We start from the raw sequence: 22,112 nt of genomic DNA, 5'->3' as shown, positions 1-22,112 counted from the left end.
TTTTTCGAATATCCTTCTTTCCCTGGCTGCATCACACTTACTAAGATTGCTCACTCTCGTGAATCATGTTTGCAGAGAAAATATTTAATAGCTGTCAGCAACGGAGCTTTGATGTGCTCCACATCAAGAACATGCCAACTGCAACGGCAGCAGAAAATATTTCTCAGAGTGAATATGCACCTATTTAACAACAGGAGGCTTTTACTTCAGATACCAAGAAGTGGAAATAAATGAAAATTAAGATTGCTTGGCTGGTAATTGGGCAGCTGGGGAGATTTCTGTGGCACACAGAAGTACCAAACAGAGCTGTATTTGTAATCTCTCTTTAGCCAAGGATAGGTCTTCTATTTATAGAATTATAAAGCTCTTCAAGAGACTGTAAAATTACATACACATATGATACGGGACCAACACATGCATTTTACATAGAACTGCCTAATGAAGTCTGAAGATCCTCCCAAACTTTTACTAGACATTTTTAAAATAGCACCACAGATTATGTCCATCTGGTGTTCTCAGCTGGTGACAGGCATTTTCTTCTGACTGGCCTTTCCCTCTGCCTTTTTGTATCATTTCCAAGACTGAAAGAATTTTGGCCTCTACCTGACGCTTCCACTTCCAGTGCATCTCCTACACAATTCCAGATAATACCAACGAGTCTTTTGGGTCAGTCCAGGATATGTGCAAATTAAGATAATTCCCATCCCACGTACTGACACAAGCCTCTTTTATTCTACATCTAGAAAGCAACGATTCATGTTTCATATTGATGCTATTCTTTCAACAGCTATCCCAAGTCAGAGCTTGAAAAAGACAGTATTACCAGGTCTTTAGTCCTGAGTCACTACTAGCAATAGTATTTTACCAGCAACATTTTCTTATCAATTTGGAAAGACTCCCAGGGTTGCAGAGGGAAATATTAAATTGAAGTGATAGCTGATATTAAAGCTACATGCATCAGTCACACAAAGATGATGCAAATGCAAACTTAGATTAACCTATTAGTCTGCTGGTAAGACACCAGAAACATGAGGAAATTCTGTTTTTAAACAGTGAGGCATTGACTGCTCTCTTCCACATATGCACAGTGCCCAGTGTAATGGGGCCCAAACCATTCCTGGCACTGTTCCTTAGGGTAATACAAGTATTATAAACAAGCAATAAATGTGTTTGAAAGTGGAAAATAAGGCATCAAGCACTATTTTGGGCAAAGGATATAGAAGACTAGTATAAAGTCATCACCTGAGTATTAAAAGGAATTCTTAACAAAATACAAAAAGAAAAAAAAAAGGAGAAACCAAGACATAAGACTTTTTTTTTTTTTTTTTTTTTTTTTTTTAAGATTCTGGATGCATCAGGAAAGAGCAAAACTGTCTTCACTCTCCACTTCAAAACATTATCATCCTTGTCTAACTCTCCTGCTCTGTGAGAATACCACAGACAAACAGAACTGACATGAAAGCACGGATTTCAAGCTCTGTTCTCCTCCTCCCTGCAGTCCAGGCAGTAGCTTCAGCATCTGCTGCAGCCCTCTGAAGAGATGTGCAATGAGTGCAGAGCTAAAAGCTCTGCAGACAATAAGGTATTGGTCATATCTTTTGGGAGGCCCCTTATCCTTTTTTTATCATGCATGACCCTGTAAGAATGTGCAATGTGATAGTTCAGAGAAAAAGCACTAGGCTGACAAGCTGGGCTTTTGCTGGCTGCAACTCAGATATGACACAAAGTCATGCCCATCTTATGTAAAGACTGATAAGAAGGCAGTGTGCTGTTTATACTATATCAGTGTGTAATTAGAAAGTCTTGTGCTTGCATTAGTAGGTACACTGATAATCAGCCCTCAACAGAAAACAAACAAACAAACACAAAAGAATGGAGAACTGAAAGTCCAAATATCAAAAGTGGTTAAATCCTTCTACAGAAGTAAGGGAAAAGAACAGCACTGTTCAAAGATAAACAGCTTTTGAAACAGCATGACTACAAGTACCTTCCCCAAGTGAGGTGTGAATCAAGCTGGTGTGGAAGTTAGTGAGTCAAGGAGTCTCACACAGGAAATTAATTCATGCATGCTCCTCCTGTGACCACAGCCTGTTTGTTTGGAAGACCAGACAACTTCTGTCTCTCATGTTGACAGGCAGCAAGAAAGTAAAATCCCATTACAAGCAGAGCAAAAGCACTGCAAAAATATGGTCCCAATTTGCTATTACTTAGCCCAAAGTTATTCTCTTGAGTGCACATGCAAGCATTTCAGTTTCTCTGTTAACAGCTCTGTAGCGCTACAAGGGACTGCATAGGTGCCTCGAGATGGTAAAGCCATTTACATCTTCACCTCAGGCAAAATATCAACAATTTCTTCTCAAATAACATTCGGAAAACATACCTTTAATTTATAATAGGATTCTAGAAGCTCTTCTGTACCTTTATTTTTTTAGGATAATGTTTACTGGTTTTATAAATATGGAAATAAAACTAAGGATGGTGGACAGCCTGGTGCTTGTGTCCCTTTTCTGTCCTCTACTTTGCTTCTGTCTTGAAGAGTACCCTTCCTGCTCTTATCAACAGTAAGAGCTTGAAAGTCCATCTTACCTTTACATTAGAGAAACCCTCTCTAGAGAGTACAGCTGGAGCCACTGCAAACTCCACAAGAGAGCAGGCTGGGCACACACCTAACTGGCCCTCCTGCAAGAAAGCACACCTTTCACTTTGTGACAGTCTACATCTCCTCCAGTATTTGAGCTGAACACTAAGTATACAGTTTTTGCAATCTTTTGAATAAATGACATGTAAGCTTAAAACACAGAAACTAATGTTTGAAGATCCCTGTGTTGGCAGAATGCAGAAAAATGTCCATGTTAGTGGCAGAAAGACAGGAGAATAGTCCATCAACAGGATCCAACTACATTAATTTGCAGCTCCAATTAGCAACTCCTTGTCAGGTCAAACCTATGAAACATGAAACAATCAGATCTTTTCATTTTTATTCAGTTTTTGTTTTCATTTATAGCTTTATGTAACAGATATAACAATTCAACTGGGAAACATCATCCACATACAGAAAGTGCACACACTCAAATCCAATCATAAAATATAATAAGTCCAAAGAAATTGAGGGGTCTGTGAGATTTTACATAGCTATAGACAAAGTATTTGTCAATCTATAACACAGTTATTTCCATAGCAGATGGTCATTTGAACTGTTCTGACATTAGTAAAGGAAAAAATACTAATCCATTTGTTGCAAGCTTGCTATCTAACCTACAATAGTATTTTCTGTTCTTACAAATACAACCTCGCATTTCTGAGACTTGACTTAGGAACATTCAGTGTAACAGCATTCATTAATACATCGAACTACTTAGTTGCTTTAAAAAATTCAGTTTCTTTGTATCAGAACTTGTTTTGCCTTGTTAAAAATTAAAGCATTCCCATTCTGTGTGAGGCCTGCACTTATACATGCCCCTATTTCATGAAGGGCAGCAATCCAAAATATTACAAGGTCTAAATGCTAATTAATTCTCCCTTATGAGTTATGATAAATGATTTCAGGGTAAAGCTATACATTTTCCAAAGGGGCTTTATCACAGCTATGTTGACAGGACTTTCAGCATGGTGGTATGCTCAGTACTACCCTGAAGTAGCTGAAGTATGTGCCACAGCAGGTGCCACTAGTAGAACATAGATTTGCTTTGACTTTAGAACACAGGGTATACAGTGAGTGCAGAATTGTTTTACGGTTTTAAAAAGCATATGTCATGAATGGTTCGGAAAAGCAGAGCCTTTGGGGTACAGCATTAGAGTCAAAGCTAAGCTAATTTTAAGAAATCTTGCCTCATTATGGTAAGAGCTGTTTGTACTTTATGACTACTAGGATATCTGGTAAAGAAACATTTTGTCTTCTAATGCAAAAGCTTGCTGAAATAAGACCCAAGTATTAAAACACTGTTGGAGCTTTAAGGGATACATTTCTGCCATAGAGTTGCAAAAATTAAATGTACGTTTATTATACAAAATGTAAAAACATCAGCATTTCACATTTTTGATTATGATGTCTTGATAAAAAATTCATCTTTAATTTTTGCACCAACTCCCAGCATCATGGGACACTGGTAATCAATGATACTCCTAGTCATTCAGTTAAAAAGTGGCATAAAACATGACATCTTTTACCAATGAAAAGATCTCTCTGCATCTACAACCTTGTGTGTCCATAACCTAGACTGACCAATTCCCTCTAACAAAGTAGGGGAGGGAGATCACCTCCTTGTTAGCCATAGCTATACCTCCCTGCTGACACATACACTTCCTACAATTACAAACATGCATATGCTCCTCCACTTTTCATGATGATTTGGAAACTTCCAATATTACTGTGATCTGTGCAACAAAGCTTTATAAAAATTTCTTTCTAGCTTCTAACAGTTTTGGTCTTTGTAATGGCACTCTGCAAAGATGTTGATGATTCCATTCCTAACACCTGAGCAATGGTAAAACCATCAGTTTTCATTTTCACAAATTATTACTGACCTTTCTTGGCCCACCTGCAAAATCAATTTATTGCCTTATCTATGAATTAGGTCGAGGATAACTTGCAAAAATGAAATGACGTATCTAACTAGTCTGCTTGATAGCCATCTTATAGACGTGAGGTATGCCAAAACTGTAGCTAAAATTAAAGATGTGTGAAAAATAATGGAAACATCCCAAATGCCACAAGGAAAGCAGCCTATGTAGTGTACGTATTTCCTAGATTAACCTTAAGATAAATATATAGAGAGACAGAAAACCTCTAGCCTAGCTCTTAGATTAAAACTTTTCAAGCTAGATTTTCAGATATTAGAAAAAAAAAAAAAAAAAAAAAAAGCATATTCCATGGTGCTCAGTATCCTTGATGGAGTGATGTTGGCTTAAACCAGATTAAAAATATATATATTATTCTTATATTAAGGAATGTAGCATTTCTCTTGCAGAAATAACTTTATTTTTACATTAAATGGTATTTTTTCCCCAACCTCCTTTTTACACAAGTGATTGAGAACAGCAGTATTGTCCTTCAGCTCTGAAAGGTCTTTACAAATATATTTCCCCTGTAACTTCATAGAACTAGTGGAATTATACCAGGAATAAATCTGTTCCAGTATCTTCAGTTACTCTGTTTGGAAACCAGTCATTTGCCTGACCTTCAGTGCAATGCTAAAAACAGAGTTTGTCTGTCATCGAGAGCCTGTGAGATTTCAGATAAAACAGAAGTCATGGCTCCTGCAATGAAATTCCAGGAGTGTCCATCAAAAGCTTGCCAACAATAGCATCTCACTTAGTCCATACTTCCATACTTTTATCAAAGTAAGAAAAAAGAGATCTGACATTTGGAACTGGGCACAAACAGTACCATTCCAAAATATGCGAAACCAAATGGATTCTTTAATTATATTCTACACTCTACTTATTTATGACTTGAATAGCTTTGGTTCTCTAAGGGTCCAATCATTTCTCACACTTCTCAGAAGTGTTTTTTTTTTCCATTCAAAACATTCAAAGTGAAATATCACTTATTAGACTATATGGAGAACTGTTCTTCTCACTACCAACCCAAGAACCAGTATAAAATAATATACAGATCAACACCAAATCTTTGTCCTAAGCCCCAGCATAAAAATTGTGAGCAAGAACTGAAGTGGAAACAGGACTCTTTGTTCTCCAAGCGTCTAAATTCCTTGTTCAAATTAAAATAGATGAGTCTTGTGTTTATTAGAATATGAGGCTTTCTTATAGAAGGGCAGGTGCCAGGTAAAACTTGAACTTTCTTCCTTATGGCCCTATGCCAGTATATAGGCTTAAAGCCTTCTCTCCTTTTTCAGACCTGACCCTCTCATTTCTCTTGAGACCACTCAATCCAAACTTAAACATCAGTATACCGTCCCACACCTAGCAGGATAGTACAGGATGCTTTGAAGGTGAAAGATGTGCAAAGCACAAACCACCAAAGTAATTTCCATGTTTTCTAGGTATCTGTTAGTACACACACATCTTGCTTATAACCCCACTACCTTGGAATAAGTTTACACTTCCAATCTTCGTCCAGCCTTACAGTTACTTCTTACTTAGGTTTGCACTTACGTGACATAACCATGCTTATGGATGGGAGTGGGTTGGAGGGAAGCTAGCCAAAAGGTTACCATGTCATCCTTAACACTGTGTGCTCGTATCACAAAACTGACACATTTTAATCCAAAACCACAGACCTGTCCTAGTCTCTCTCTCACTAGTCTCTGCAATGAAAACTAGCCATAAAAATAAAAATGGAAATATCAGAGGTAAGAACAGAAAGGAAAAAGACAATGTCAAGACAATGTCAGGGCTCACAGGAAGTGAAACGCGTATTTCAAGGCTAAACAGTGATTAAGTATCATATTATCAATTTTTAAGAACAACTTACAGACAGCTCTCCTTCAAGGTGATGTTGTGGCCCTCTCCCTGTTAACTAATTGAGAATTTTAATAGTGCAACCTATTTGCAATACAAAGCGAGGCAAATCACTAGAGAAATAGTATCAAGAGACACAACCGAACCAATGGCTCTTTGCTTGTGGTGTCACAGCAGTGCCCCACTCCGACAAGTTCAGAGCCTGTTGGACAGGCTTTGTAAATTCATCCAATGGCCATCAGAACTATTGTCTTACTAGGCAAAGCAGACAAAAAGACTAGAAAAAGAAACAAAGCACTAGAGCTAGGAGACAAATCCAAGTCTCAGGTGTCTTTGAATGCTAAATGAATTAAACTGGACAAAGTAAAAAGACACCATCAGCACAGCCTAGATTTTTACTTATTCTGGTAGTACAGCAAAATAAACTGGACAAAATATAAGTGATGGTGTGACAAATGATAGAGGGAAGGGTATGTGTGTGTATATATATAAATCATGGGGATCTGTTCAACACAGACATTTAAGAATAAAGCATGAGAGATTTTTCTATAGGCCACTTCTATCCAAAGACAAATACACAAATTATATGCAGTATACATTCAGGAGAAGACATTGGGAGAATATTTATTGTGTACCAGCAAAAAATACAGAACTAAACTCAACTAAAAATACACCAAGGACATTGAAAATCACCTTCATCATCTATTCTCATGATGTGATATCTTTGTAAACAAACATGCTATTATTTGATCTCTTTTTATTAAAACAGAACATGGATGTGGAGTGTTTAATATTATGGAATCACTAAAACACATGAAAATATTCAAATAAATATCAGGAAATTATTTGATGTTTCAACTTTACTTCAAGGTGGTCACCACCAGCTCTTGGATGGCGAGTCAGAATTTAGGCAGAAAAATGGTTTTAGTTTATGACACACCGAGTAAACTATTTTTTACTGAGTATCACATTAACGTAACCATAGCATCAGTGGGCAGATATGAACAGAATATGGCATGCGTGCTCCTCTTTTTTTCAGAGATGTTTTGGGAATTTAGTTTTTTTTTTTCCTTGATAATCCTTGATCCATATTTCTTTATTATAAAAATAGATGAACTGCAGTGGAAAAATATAATCTTTTAAAGAGTTCTTCCTATACTACCTCTTTTTACAGTATTAATAGGCACTAAGACACTGTCATACCAGGGACGATATATGGACCAGCCATTATTCTTGGACAGCAGCCAAGAACAGGTACTTTAGGAGAAGATTAAAACTAAGGACTGCTGACCTTCAAGCCAGCACATTCACTGTAAATGTTTTAGAATTAAATGCCAAAAAAATAAAGATTTTTCCTAACCTGTTTTTCTACACATTGAACAAGGATTCTTACCAATCAACTACCTGACATGAGCTCTTCCTTGGCCTTCTAACATTGGAGACACATTTAATGTTGTTATCCAATATCTTTTGTTCCAAAACCAGTGGAGGAGGATCAAGACTAAATTTTGTCCAAAAGGGTAATGTTATTTACAAGTCCTCTTAGCAAAGCTTTCCTCAGAAATAGTTATCTGAAAGTCCAGTTAATATGAGGAAAATTATTTTAAGTGGTAAATTATTTTACAACTACTCCTTTGTCCTGTGTCCTGGCTGACATGGAGTTTAATTAAAATAAAAAAGTTACAGGACAAATTAATAATTGAGCTAAATACTCATTGTGGCAAGAGGAAGAGACATATCACAGCATGAAACGCAGATCCAGTTCTGAGTTCCAGAACTTCCCCATGGGAAGGATCAGCATCTTGCACTGTACTTATAAAATATAATACTGTACCAGAGTGTCCTGCCTCCTTTCCAGGTTGTCTTTAGGACACATGAACTCCAGGGAATTGTGGGTGGAGTGTATGAAAGATCTTATTGCAGCTGCTTGTACTGCACCTGTTCAAGGGATAAATAAAGCAGCTAAGTTCTAGTTTTGGTTTCATTCGCTGACAGTCCCTTGATGCAGGAAGAAATGATATACCACCTCCTCATCTTGTCAATCATTCTGCAAATATGTATTCAATATTGTGGAAGTGATGAATTTTCCCCCCAGAATGTTCCCACAAGCTTGGATAAGCTCTCTGACAAGTCACATACACATCGGGAAAAACTTATGGCTCATTGCTCCTTACTCTTCCAGACAATAACCCTGTTCACATAAAGTATCAGTCCTGAGACTTCATCCCATTTTTACTAGGAAAGGGATTAGAATTAGGTCTATATGAAACCAAAATTAAAACTGAATTAATTCAAATTCTCTGGAGTTTACGAAAAGTTTATTCTGTCGTCCCCTGCCCCCACCCCCCCTTATTTATGTCTGATTTACAAAGCTTGAAGTATAATATCATACTGTATAAAAGAAGAAATATGCTAGATCTTTATGTGTTGAAGATCCAGACCTTTTTTATGTGAGTCATTGGGGTCTTTCCATTGACATTTGGGACACAGATGTGCATCTTCACAGGGCACATTTTCCACAAAAGCTTGCTGTTACTCTCCAGGGCAGATTTTTTTTTTTTTTTAAAAAAAAAAAAACTCTATTTTGCTTGCTTGCATATTCTTTAGGTCTCCTAAAGAAAGATTTCTAGAAACACAGTCAAGTAGATTATGTTAGCCTCAGAAGACACAACACAGGTTTAGAAAAAAGAAGCACGTTCCCATATTGGGAAACTTCACTGTGTTTTACCACTAAGAAAAGGTGGAAATGTTCACAATGACCACCCATTAGTATTTTTCAGGAAAAGAAACGTGTCCTACTATCCACATTCAGCAAATTTTCTTCAGAGAAAAGATTGTAGATAGCAATCTAAAGCTGTGTTTTGTAGGGTCAAGAAGTGAAGCTCTGCAGAAATGTAGCAAAAGAAGGGAATTGCTGACGAGCAGGACAAAAACATTAGATTGTTGTTCATAGGATGTGTGGATTTAATAGGAGGTAAGGGTCTTCCAAAAATTCTCCATGGAAATATACTTCCCTCTAAACACAGAAATGATAGTGGCATTAGCTACAGCTTGGGTTCCCCAACGCAGGGTAACAGACTATTTAACACAGCAACGCATGTAATCAGAGAAACAGGAAACGCCACAGCTACACACACAACACTTGTTAGCCTCCATAAGCTACCCTTTATAACTAACTTCTTCCTGTATTGTTTCTACCAGAATATTCTTTCCACCTTCCCCTTCAGTTTTCTATGGGAAATTATAACACCTTGTGCAAGGATCTGTGATTTTCATGTTCCAAATGCAGTCTTCATTTCCTTGCTCCTTCGCTCAGAGTGCACTAAATTTAAACATCACTGAAAGCTGGAAGCAAAGAAAGGATGGCAGACCCCAATGACGGAGAATGTGTGGGGCAGAGCAAGGAAAGGCAGGCAGAGGGAGCAGCCCACTGCACCCTTCTAGGCATATAGAAGAAGGAGACAGCACAGTACCATCCCACATGGAGCAAGGATGAGTGCCAAGAGGCAACATTAGGGCTCTCCCACAGGACCGTAGTCCACAGCAGTATCGATACTTGTCTTTGCAGTCTTTCTGAGGCTTCTGAGAAAAGATTGCTGTTCAGATGGGTTTGGTTTGTTGTTGCTCAAGAAAACAGCAACACTTACAGACTTCTGACCACTTTTTGTCATCAAGAAAGCAAACACGTAATAGTGAAGTCTTGTTTGCCCCATCCCATAGAGCTGGCAAAAGGACTTGTTCTTAAATAATTTGTTAGATCATTTAAATAAACAAGTGAGACAAGAATCTTCTAGACAGGAAAGTAATTTTGACAGTAGGGGAGAATGGTATTTGTACTTTGCAACTCCTGACCAAAAAAATCATCAGGAAGACTATCCATTTATTTCCTAGAGTAGGTAATCTTAGCCAACTCTGATAAAAGAGTTGTTTTGGCTATTTCTTTTTTAAACACCTGCCATAGTACCAACTGCCCTTGGCCATTTTTGAATTAGCTATGACTAGGTAAGGAGAGAATGCTGACATTCTCAAATAGAGCAGGACAGTTCCAGTGACCCCCAGGATCAAGAAAAGGCAGCCCAAATTCACCCTAATACCAGAGCATTCTGATTTGGCACTATGTACCAGAATCTGGGGTTACATGTAGTATTTTTGGAATTTTGGATACCATGTCCCATTCCAGAAGCTTGAGGTAAATGTAGCATTCGTTCCAAATAAAAATAGCTTCCTAAGTTACAGGATGCTTTAAATATAGAATGAGAGTCCCACAGAGGCTTCTGAAAAGCATGCATGCCACCCTAACCAGGTATAGTAAGTACTACGATGCCTTACACTTGTGTTTTTTTGTTGTTGTTGTTGTTTGTTTGTTTTTTTCATGCCACAAAGACGAATTGCTACTAATACTGACTGGCTTTAAATTGAAGAGCCATGAATTGTTTAAAGAGTGTGTCCTTGAACTAGTTACCTTTAGTGAGAATAAGGGTTTATGCCTTTAGCAACAAGTATGGCTAACCAAGAGCAGCAAGTGAGGGACCCAAAATAGCCCAGCAGCTGGAATTTGGACTCTAAGCAAGGGAAAAGAGGAGGTATGGTGCCAGCATTTGAAAGGCTGAGTTCCTCCTAATCCTCAGCTGCCATTGCTACAAATCAAGTGTATTTAGAAGGATTTTGGGGAAAGGTTAAAACCTATTTATTCAGAGTCCTAGCACTAGACACCTGTGGCGTAATCACAACTCCAGCTACGCACATGGGAGGTGCAGAAAGTAACTCTACCCTATCCAAGGGATTTGCATGCCTTGAAGACATTTGACCCATTACATCTTCCTACAAGAAGAGCAAGAACTCACTGACTTTCTGGAAAAATGGCTGCGAACAAAAAGAAGAGTCACCTTGTAGTAAACATGTTCAAGATGTCATCTGGAGACATTTGTAAGCTGGAAACTAATTATTTTCAGGTTGCCTACATCCAGAAAGAGAGTGCTTACAGTCAAAGTGACTGGAAAAAATACGTTATTTCTTCCCCCTACAATTAACAGCTGGTTGCTCTTGTTCCCCAGAGTCTCTCAGAAGAATATAGAAACAGCTTCACATTTGGGGGAAAATTATACTTTTCATAGACCTGGAAAGGAAAGTATTTAGGACTGTTCCCAAAGGACACCTAACAGGAGAGCTGGACTAAGCTTCAGGGCCATCCTCAGGCTGGCAATTCATTTGATCAAGCTTTTATTTCACTGAGCTACTATTGTAAGTTAAGGGCCTAATTAACATTCATAATTCTTCCCTCATCATCTATACAGCACATTTTGACGGATGATACTTGTTTGTTTTTTAATCTACCATATTATGTAAAATCATGGGTCAACACACTGTGACTGAACAGCACATTTGTTGACATCTTGTCCTCACTCTGTACTGGCAAGAATTCAATTCTTTATGAACTCCTATTTAATTAAATATTATATCATACCTTTATGAAGTTACGATTTAAGAAATTTGACAATTTTAACAAGAAGCCTATTCTGAAATTTCACTCTCATGTAACTGTTTTAAAAAGACTTTAATTACAGTAGTACTAGCAGAAACAGCCCTTTCACATGCAGTATAAACCATTCTTTTCAATTAGCATATTCATTTTAAAGCATGCATAGCTGACATTGTCAGACACAGTTTAAAATTAATTATTTCCATAAGACTGACAAGTATTGATTTTTATCACACTCTGCAAAGGTTTCTCTCCTTCTCTCTTCCTCATGATCTTTCAATGGGGATTAATAACTTACCAGCACACTGAACAGCCAGTTCCTTCTGCAACAAAACCCAGTGAACAAAGAACAGTAGTATCTCATATCACATTGGACACTATTTAATGTTACTTTATAAAATGGTGCCATCTGAGGCACTTATGTATAGAAACTTCTAGTTATACACAAAGTAAGTCACCCACATGAAAAAGTGGGCTGGAGCAAGCTGAGGATACAATCAATGCTAGATTATAATGAAGACCTTTCCTTTTAACACACTGCTTTAGTACTTCAAAGGGTACTGGGTGCTTTTTATAGTTATATAAAAACTGGATTTTTAAAAAATAAGGTACTCTTTACACTACTAATTAGATAACAAGAGTGACCAGATGAGAACCGCTATTGCTAGTATAGAAAATTAATGATAACATATTGGCAGAACAAATTTCACTCTGTGTCACACTGGCTGGAGAACACTTGGCAATAATGCATTCAGAATGGAGCTAATGACAGGGCTATCTGCTGTGTTACAGAAAACTGCCATTTGCTGAGTTCAAATATCTGACACTAATAAAAAGTATCACCTGAAAAAAGTGTTCAGCAGCTTTAAATACATAATTTAATGGTTACCTCCTGTTGCGTTTACTGGTTCTAAAGGATCTGCAAAATTATGTTCATTAATAATTAAGTGAATTTGACAATTTCTTGAAATACTACATCAACTATATTTGCAACTAAATTAACTTTAAGCCAAAGGCAGAGGAATTTGTCACACCAGAATACCCAGTTGCCAGGGAACACTTAAATGTTAAAACAAGATAAAAAGCAACAAAACTCATTTGAATTGTGGACTTGTTAGGTTCCTTAGGTTAAGAAACCCCCTCCTCCTTCATAAAGAGGCAATAACTATGCTTATCCCCACTCTTGAGCTGCTCAGTTTCTCACCATTCTTGGGCCCAAGTTTCTTAACACACTTAACATTCTACTTCCTATTCAAGGGAAAGGTTATGTTTCCCTCTCTTACAGGAAAAAACTGAAAAGTCACTATGGAATTCATTTATCTATTTCCTCTCCATCAAGAAATACTGACTGTATTTATAACCGAGTTAGTAATTGCACAGATTCTATTCAGTCTAGTTTTTTCATACACTGAACTCTCCTACAGATAATGCCACACCAGCACTGGTGATTCAGATACAATCACAACACAAAGAGAACAGCTGCATTTGGCAGGTCAGAAAGAAAGGGCTTCAAACCCACTGGTTATATACTATGTCAGAACAACGAGAGCAGCAGGTTTTATTATGTAACATCCTTTAAGCTAGTACTTCAGCTATTACAGACCATTATTCGTATTAATCTGGCCTACATTCTAACAGGGCTAAATGTTTCCCCTGAAATTCAGAACAGACAGAATTGAGAAACAGAACCTTAAATAGAGCTATGCATGATGTCTGCAGAGATACTGCATGCAGTACATAATACTGTTTATATACTCCTGGCCTTAAGCAATAATCTTAGTACTCAGTGATTACTTTAATCACACAAAAACAGGTAAGAGAGGCTGCCTTTCAGTTCCATGCACATCTTTGCTTTAAAGGAAAAATCATTAGACAAAGAGCTGCAGTTAGTTCCATAACCTTCCTGAAAGCTATTTGGTGAATATAATACACATTCAAATCACATTGCATTATGATGCCAAGATTTCAATAAAGACTCTTCCACTGGAAATCCTGAGTTTAAGGATGGAACAATAAGCCACGTGGATTTTTCAGAATGTTTTCTGAAAGGAAGATAACAAAATATTCTTACTTATGTCATGATTGCTTAACCAGAGGGGAAAAGAGTAGATCTTATGATGAAACTGCTTTGTGTCCTATCCAAAAAATCAGGTGTTGGTTAAAAAACAAACCTTCTCATAAGTTAGCTAGCAGCTTACATGAAACATCCACTGTGATTACTCCTCAGACCTCACATGGTATTTGCAGTCAGGATAAGGAAAGTTGTCTACCTCAGGATATCTACCACCCTACCTCTCAGAGAACTGGAACAGCCAGCTTTAAATCTCTGCTCTGCTTTATTCAGAGCAGAGCCTTGAACTGAGACCCCAGTACCCAGGAATGTTCCGATCCCCAGGCCCCTGAATCCATAGAATTTATTGGGCCAGAGAAATAGAATACAGCTACAGCATTAGCTCCTTCCCTCCTAGTACAATACAGATTTGCCACTCATGCTTGATGAGAGATGCAACCGTATCAAACAACTGCCCTCTATACTGTACTGTCACTCACAGCGTGAACGCTGACTACTGTGATACCTCAGATAAACAGTACCAAACCAGGGGTTTTAGTAGTTACTTTAGAGTTAAGGCTCACAGAAATGCAATCATTTCTGATAACTGTGGCTCTAAACACACCAGAATTGGATTGCAATAGTTGGAGAGCATCAAGTAACTAGTGTTCTCTCATGTTACCAACACACCTGTACGTCCAACAAATGACTACGCATAATAAAAGTCAGAATTCTATGACTTTGCAAGGGATGACTGGATTGTTCAGCAAGTGATCTAAAAGTTACAGATCATCTCAAAAAAATATTGATGCCCACAAAACAGGTATTGTGTTACAAACAGATAAGAAAGTTTTGGAGTGTTCTTCAAAGCTATGCTGGAAGCACTTCATTTCCCTGTCACGAGGAACTATTTGAAGTTAAACTGTAGAAGACAGGAAGAATGTGAAACCACACGTGCTAAGAAGTTACCACAGTTTATCGAGCCATAAGTCAGTCTTTAGATTAAAGTCCAATGGCTTAGTCCTACTCTCAGAAGTTGATTCAAAGTCATTGAGTTTGGGGGTGAAAAAGGGGGAAACATCTCTATTCATCAGTACTTAAAAGTGAAGGTTTTTAGAAGACAAGACTTACCTGTTAGTTTTATAGAATATCAACAATTCTAAATACTAATCTGTAGCTTTTAGGATTGTGAAGGACTTCACATTTGGAGATGAAACAAAAACTCCCACGTTGGAGTTCTGGCTCTAAAACAATAACTGCTCAGTGATTAGATTCACCAGACATGGGTGCTTAACATGTGACGTGGACTCAGTGTTAAATGTCCTTAGTTCAATCAATGCAGGTACAGCTCACTCTTGTGATTACAATATATGTTCACCACCTGACTATCCAAATGACAGCGGCAGAATGCATAGTGCTTGCCCCTGAGGTTTCCCTGCCTTCAAGCATAGAAGAAAAAAGCCAAGAAGGAATCCCTTTGCCCATCAGTGCCTGTTGTAAGGCACTGATACCTGCTATGTAATAAAGCAAATGGGAATACAGAATAAATATTATCACATAGTTCCTTGAAGGAAAAGCAGTCACAGTGAGAGGATGACATATGTATTCTAGGGAATGGAGGAAAGACAGGATGTAATCAGGAAAAGGTGCTAGTAAAAGCATCTTTTTCATAAGGCATCTTTTCCTATTTGTGTTTCCCATTTCTCCTCATTGCACTTACATCATGACCAGATTTCCACTACTTCTTTACTTAATAGAATAAAGCCAAAATAGTTCTCTTACATTTTGTTTAAACATTGTCTCCTTTGGCATCAGGTTCTGACTTTCCATTTGGAACCCAGGCACATTAAAATAAAAGTCTCTATTAGAAAACAAAAAACTGACTGGATAATCACAGAGTGAATGTTACTATACTTAAAAGCCTTCTTAGGCAGGATTAGGTCTATAAAATTAATTAATTCTGCTCGCTTCAGACAGTTCATGCCAGCAGTAGGAGAAAATAAACTGCTTTGCTGCCCACGTTAATATTGGAAGACCAGATTTGCACATATGACCAGGCCACCTGTGTCAGCTCTTAGCGGTGCCAACAACCTGCAGCTCCCATTTACTTCAGTAGGAGTGACAGATGCTCAGCTTCACTAAGAGTCAGCCGGTACTATTCTCCTACCTCTGGTACCTGCCCATTACATCTCATGAAAGAATTTGTTCTAGAGGGTAGGATGGCTTGTGGGGTGGGGACTAGAAAAATATCTTTAAAGTCTTCCCAGATTATTTTCTAATCCCATTGTTAAGGGAGTGTGAAAACTGCAGAGCGACCTTAACACTTCTCCACTTGTTTTTGACTCCTCTCTCCTCATGAATACCTTGGAAATTTAAATACAGTTGCTTTTTTCCCCATTAGACGACAATTGTGATTGAGTACAAAGCTCCCCTCACTTATGACTGTAAATCGCTGATAATGGGAATATCTGATCTATTTGAAGATATACTCATGTAAAAGATGATAATGTCCTTATAAGGTCTATTTTTCCTTTGGCAAAAGCCATGTGTAACACTGTGTTCCAATTAAAAATATCACAACTCGCTCCTACTCCAGCCCTCCCTAAAAGAAGGTATGTTCATTCCTGCATGCCTGCTTTTTCCCTAAGGCAGGCAACAAAACCCAATCTGAGCCAAAAGCAATGCTCTCAGCTAAGAACTGGGCCTCACTGAGGAAGATTTCAAAACATTTAACATTGCTTTCTGACACTTCTATTGCTAGAAATTCATCCAGCTGTGTGAAAAGGTAATTCCTCCCCACCTCTGAGAATCTAACCATTGCAGTTCCACTCCTGCTCATCACATGATTCTCAAAGGCCCCAGTAGAATCACATCGCCTTTGGGCACACTGAGCGTACCTTATGAGATCATAACCTGTGACAATGGGCTCGCTTTGAAAGAACTGTCTTTTCATTTCTGCAAGTTTAAGTGCCATAGCCCCAGATGTTGAATGGCAGACTCTGTGATTGAATTACTAATACAAAAAATCAACACCTTACAGTGCAGGCTGCAAAATGTCATGAAAATGCCTACAGAAGTATGTTGGCACCTCTCCGTACTTAATTGGGCTACAATAAAGAAATACCAAAACTATTCACCAAATACGCAAACTCTTAGTGAAATTAATACAAGTGTATGAAGTAATTTTATTTTTGTAGGCTTTGTTTTGCGCGCCCCCCCCCCCCCCCCTTTTTGGCATTACAACACAGACAGAATAGTTTCCTTTGCAATTAGTGAAGAACAAAGACTGCTTTTGCAAAAGTGTTTATGAAATGTTCATCTCATTATAGGACTTAGTGTTAAGGTAAATATGTCTCTATGGAGAAAGGAATATTGTGTATTAGAGTTAGGGAGATCAAATAAGACAGAGCTTTACAGTTTAAATATGAAATAGGATAGTTAAGGTTGCAGAAGCTCATAGATGACTCTGAATCACGACTGCTGCAGGGAACTCAATTTGGTACCTACAACTTAACAGACTAGTTGTTTCATTATGAAAAAAAACTTTTCAAAGAAGTGTAGGTGGCTCCCCCCCCAGTGGAGCAGACCATTTGTTTGCATTCTATTTGTTTATCTCATTAAATCATTCTGGTATTCCTTTTAAACACTGTTATGTAAGTAACCTCCCTTGTCATTGCTCTGCAAAATAAGCCTTCTGCAGGTGGTCTGCGGAGGAACAAAGACATCTCTAAATGATCTGAACATTCTGGAATAGATTTGAGACTGACAAAAAAGGAGGAAGCTGTAGGAAGCAGCATAAAGCAGATATCTCTCAAACCAGAAGTTACATAGAACTATCTAGCTTGGTTAGAGAGCAGTAAAGGGAATGCTTATGAATTTCTTTAGTGACCCAATGTTAAAACAAACAAACAAACAACAAAAAAAAAACTTTTAAGAAACCTATTTCTTGGGGTGGGGGTGAGAGGAAGAGATGGCTAGAAAATAAATGGACTAATCTATGATCAACAGATACATGAAGTAATTAATTATTAAGTCACATGCTCGTTATCAGCTACAAATGGAACGCTTCTGCATAATTTAAGTCTGCATTTTAAGCACTATCTTCTGCTTGACGTGCCTAATTTTCATCCAATTATTGCACCCCCTCGAAGAGATGGACATATATCGTTATCTTTGTCCAGTTTGAACAGACCTAGACTTTACATATTGACAAGCAGTTACATAATTATTTTCTAGAAATACTATTTTGTATTCCCATTCATAGTTGTTCTACTCTCTTCCCCCAAAAAAGACAGCGCCAGTGAGGCCCCTGTCAGTAGAAAAAGAGACAACACCATACCAAATAGAACTGGAGGCTCATTTAAAAGGATACAGCATTATCATTCTTAAAAATATAAAAACAAGAAATGTCTGAGACATCATCAATGCCAGGCTGTGCTGTGAATTTGTGTATTTGGAGTCTACATCATATTCTCTGATTCTTTGTTCAGACCTAGCTGCAAAGATCCTCTATTTTACTTGGCCAGGTCAGAGCGTACATACAATTAGTTTACTGCCCAACCTAAACATGCCCAATGAGGCTTTTTGTTCACTTACTCTGGAGATTGTCAAGGGCATGTTGAAGTCCTTGCCCCCCTGCAGTCGGAAGCCCCATGGTCCAGGTCCATTCAGAGTCACGTTGTAAGCCATCCTGTACCTCCTTCACAAGGCACCAAGACACTGCAGAACAGAAGGATGGGGTAGACAGAGTGATGGGGTGAAAAAACACAGTAAGAAGAGGACAGAGTTTTATATAACGACAGCAATTTTCGTTCTGCCTTGCCTGTTCAGTCGTGCTGGGATATCACCTAAGAATAGATGGGAGCTATAATGCAGATGCTGATATCCCAGCTGAGTAGGGCCCATAAAAGGTTTGTAACCAGACACCTACTATGCAAAGACTTCATGACTCAGAGGTCTAATATAGCCCCCAGAGAGGGGGGGACAGATCTTTCTAGGCTTCTCAAGACCCTCTTCATGTTCAGTTAATTCATGGGCAAAACACATTTGGAATAAAACATGCAAATAGAATCCCATGCTAAAATCCCAAACGTACAAATCTTATTTCTAGTCTATTAAACAATTACATAACCAGTTGTCATTTCTACTTCAGAACATGTGTATTGTACATTATTGTACATAACATACTACAAACAAGTTCTTACATATATATATTCACACACCTTTCCATACAAAGCAGATAAAAACAACACCAAAAATGTGTGTTTACCTTCTTTTACACTGATCTATTAAACTGAAATAAGTACCTACTACACACATGACAAAAAAACTTCATAACTTCATTTTTGGCTCTTGCTTCCAGAGCCTACACTTTCTCAAGGGACAATTAAAATTTATTCTCTTGGAATACAGATAGAAGCATGAGCTATTTCTAAGCAGCATTTAATTTCAATAGCATAAGCATAGTTTCATCACATACTTGTCATACTGTTTTGATACAAGTCTTCTAAAGGCATGACAATTAACAATACAATTAACTAGCTGTTTTCTCAATTCACTCCATAATTTTTCATGGTTTATGTACCATTTGTGTTAGGTGCTCCATAAAAAACTTTATAACCCTTATTTGGTAACACGGGATACATTTCTGCCTTAGACTAGGAATAACTAAAGCACAGAGAACAAGAGAGAAGGGGAGAAGCGGCTGGCAGAACTAAAAAGATAAACAGCTTCTGCTCTTAGGATGAAGCTATAAACATTAAATAACACTCACCACTTTCAAGTCATTAACATGCAGGAGCTCCAGAAGCACTCTAGTATATCTCTGCAGCACCCTTGCTTTTACCCTCACATTACAAAGAAATTCCCATTATGTTAAGGTGAAAAACAAGCACGGGCTCTCCTCTGATAATCAAAAAGACAACCAAAACCACACAATGCACTAGTGAGTGCTCCATTTGATAGAGTGCCAGTCTTCCCATGCACCCATCTTAAAATGTCATTGAAAACTGATGGTGAAACTACAGAGAGCAAACATTATCATGGCCTCAACCTTTATCTGTGGAGTTGATCAATAATTTTTCAAGACCACATATGTCTTAGCTTGTTTAGCATGCAGAGTGGCAGAAAAGCCATTTGTACAAGGAAATAATTATGCTCCACAAACTGTAGACTATACCACATAACCACATTTTTCAGTCCAAGGTCCAAATCAAACCACAGAAATTCACATGGATTTGACTCAGACAGTAGAACTGGCCCAAACCAAAACCCAAGCAAATAGCAAGACACAGTTTCAAAGAAAAAAGGTTAATGTCTCACAAATACTTATGGAGCATGTTTACATGAACTACATTTGCAAGCTATATCTGTATGAGGCCAGAAACAGTTATGTTTGAATGGTGATTAGAGGGGGGAGAAAAAGGACTTCTTGCACTTTGAACCACGCCACTTTCAGACTTTCCATTTATCCTGTAGGCCTCTTAATCCAGATACTTTTTTTTTTTTTTTTTTTTTAATTAGTATTATTATTATTTTTGAAAAGGTCACAGTCACACACAAAAGAAATCTCCACTGCACTATTCCTCTCCTTTTTCTAGGAATTCGCTGTGTTTCTATAGTGCCCTTTTTTGGCTCCATTTCAAAGGTTTAGAAAAATACAAGAAAAATATGAGTGAAACAAACATGACAAGTTGTTGCTTCACTAGTAAAGAAAGTGTTACAGAAAAAAAAATAATTAGAAGAGATATTACATTTATATGGATGATGAACTCCATGCATGTTGCCTTCCTGTACTTAAATCTTCAGTCATTTGAGAAAAAAAAATAAAAATAAAAAAATTTAAAAATGGCAAGAACGATAACAGAATAAAACTGCACAGACAGCAAGATGAACAGACCTAAGCATTAAGAAACAGAAATGGTGCTTAATCAAACACTATGTGCTTCTATCCTACTTTCGCATCCACAACATGCCATCTGCTTATCAGTTTAGGACATCTGAAAGGGTTTGTGAGATCCTTCAGGCGGGGTTGGGTGCTATGAAACTAGAGTGGTAATCTCATTAGGGGCACTCACATATGAATGACATGTTCAGCTGAGGACACTTGTTTCTCCTGCCTTCGTTTCTGTCTGTGTCCACACAAACATTCAGCTTAGCTTGGCACTTTTACAAAGAAAGTGCAGGGACTATGCCTGCATCCTCACCCACATTTCCTTTCAACACAGCAGGACCTCTTTCATGTGCCCATGCAACCACTATCAGGTCTGCAGTTTTCTTTTTCCAGGCCTAAATCCCTTCCTCCTGTTTTTGTTTCCCCTCTGCCAGCCCGCAGAAAGCACCATATTTAATTCTGGAGAACTGCAAACAGTATAGAAGCTTGTGCTCCAGTCACAGCTTCATTTGAGGGGATGCTTAGAACAGGTCTTGTTTGCCTTCTACGGAATCCTGCTACAGGCAGATCAGAAAGCCAGTGATCCACCCAGGTGATTATTTCAATTCTGCCTTGTTTTCAGAGGTGAGACACATGGATGCACTCACCATGTCAAGTATCCAGAGCAAACACAGGGAACTGGGCTGGTGCAGCAGGTACAGTGCCATCAAAGCTACCATCACAACCTCCACAAAACCTTCTGGGAAACCTGGGGATGAAATGAACTGTGTATACATAGTAGACTACCCTCTTGCCCTCTTGTTTTCAGAAGTCTGTGGTGTTTGGATTAGGTTTTAGTTGCTTTACATAACCACCTATTAGGCTGTTCCAAAAATCACTTTTTGTTTGCTCAAATAACAGCATTTTGTTTCTCTTGGGGTACCTTCTTCCCTACATTCTGCAGCTATGTTAAAACCTATGACGTACGTATAGTTCCCTTTCTTCAGACAGGAGCTATGCTGAGTCAAATGAGGCCACTGGTGCGAGGAGTGACATTTAAAGGAAAAAAAAAAACAAACACACACAGCACACTCCAGAAGCCAGGTGACATTTTCTCTTCAGATAGCAAAACAAAGATTTGTCCAGAGCTCACAAAGCCCCCCCAGAGTTGTCCCCAGGTGACTGATAGAAACAGCTGTGAGGAAGCTGGATGGGTACCAGGCACCACAGGCCCACAGTGCCAGCAGGCTCTGTGCACAGAAGCATGCCGCAACCTCCAGCAAATGCCGCAG

At 38.2% G+C, this 22,112-nt stretch overlaps 1 protein-coding gene across 22 annotated transcripts in view; it reads right to left on the bottom strand.

The window, feature by feature from the left end:
- The window catches only part of LDB3 (LIM domain binding 3), a 118,380-nt gene that overhangs the window by 93,466 nt on the left and 2,802 nt on the right, over positions 1–22,112 (bottom strand). For 9 of the 22 annotated variants that reach the window (XM_035329595.1, XM_035329605.1, XM_035329606.1 and 6 more), the window contains exons 1-3: positions 18,772–18,909; positions 18,546–18,668; positions 8,255–8,358 (exon numbers count right to left, since the gene is read on the bottom strand). In XM_035329595.1, coding sequence (XP_035185486.1) covers positions 8,255–8,358; positions 18,546–18,603 — 162 coding nt within the window. In that variant the 5' untranslated portion in view covers positions 18,604–18,668; positions 18,772–18,909. The other 13 variants (XM_035329599.1, XM_035329610.1, XM_035329611.1 and 10 more) reach the window with 8 other exon arrangements.

The sequence above is a fragment of the Oxyura jamaicensis genome, chromosome 6, assembly GCF_011077185.1.
Source record: "Oxyura jamaicensis isolate SHBP4307 breed ruddy duck chromosome 6, BPBGC_Ojam_1.0, whole genome shotgun sequence".
NCBI lineage: Eukaryota > Metazoa > Chordata > Aves > Anseriformes > Anatidae > Oxyura > Oxyura jamaicensis.
The sequence above is the reverse complement of the archived record's forward strand: the minus strand, read 5'-3'. Positions and strand labels throughout refer to the sequence as shown.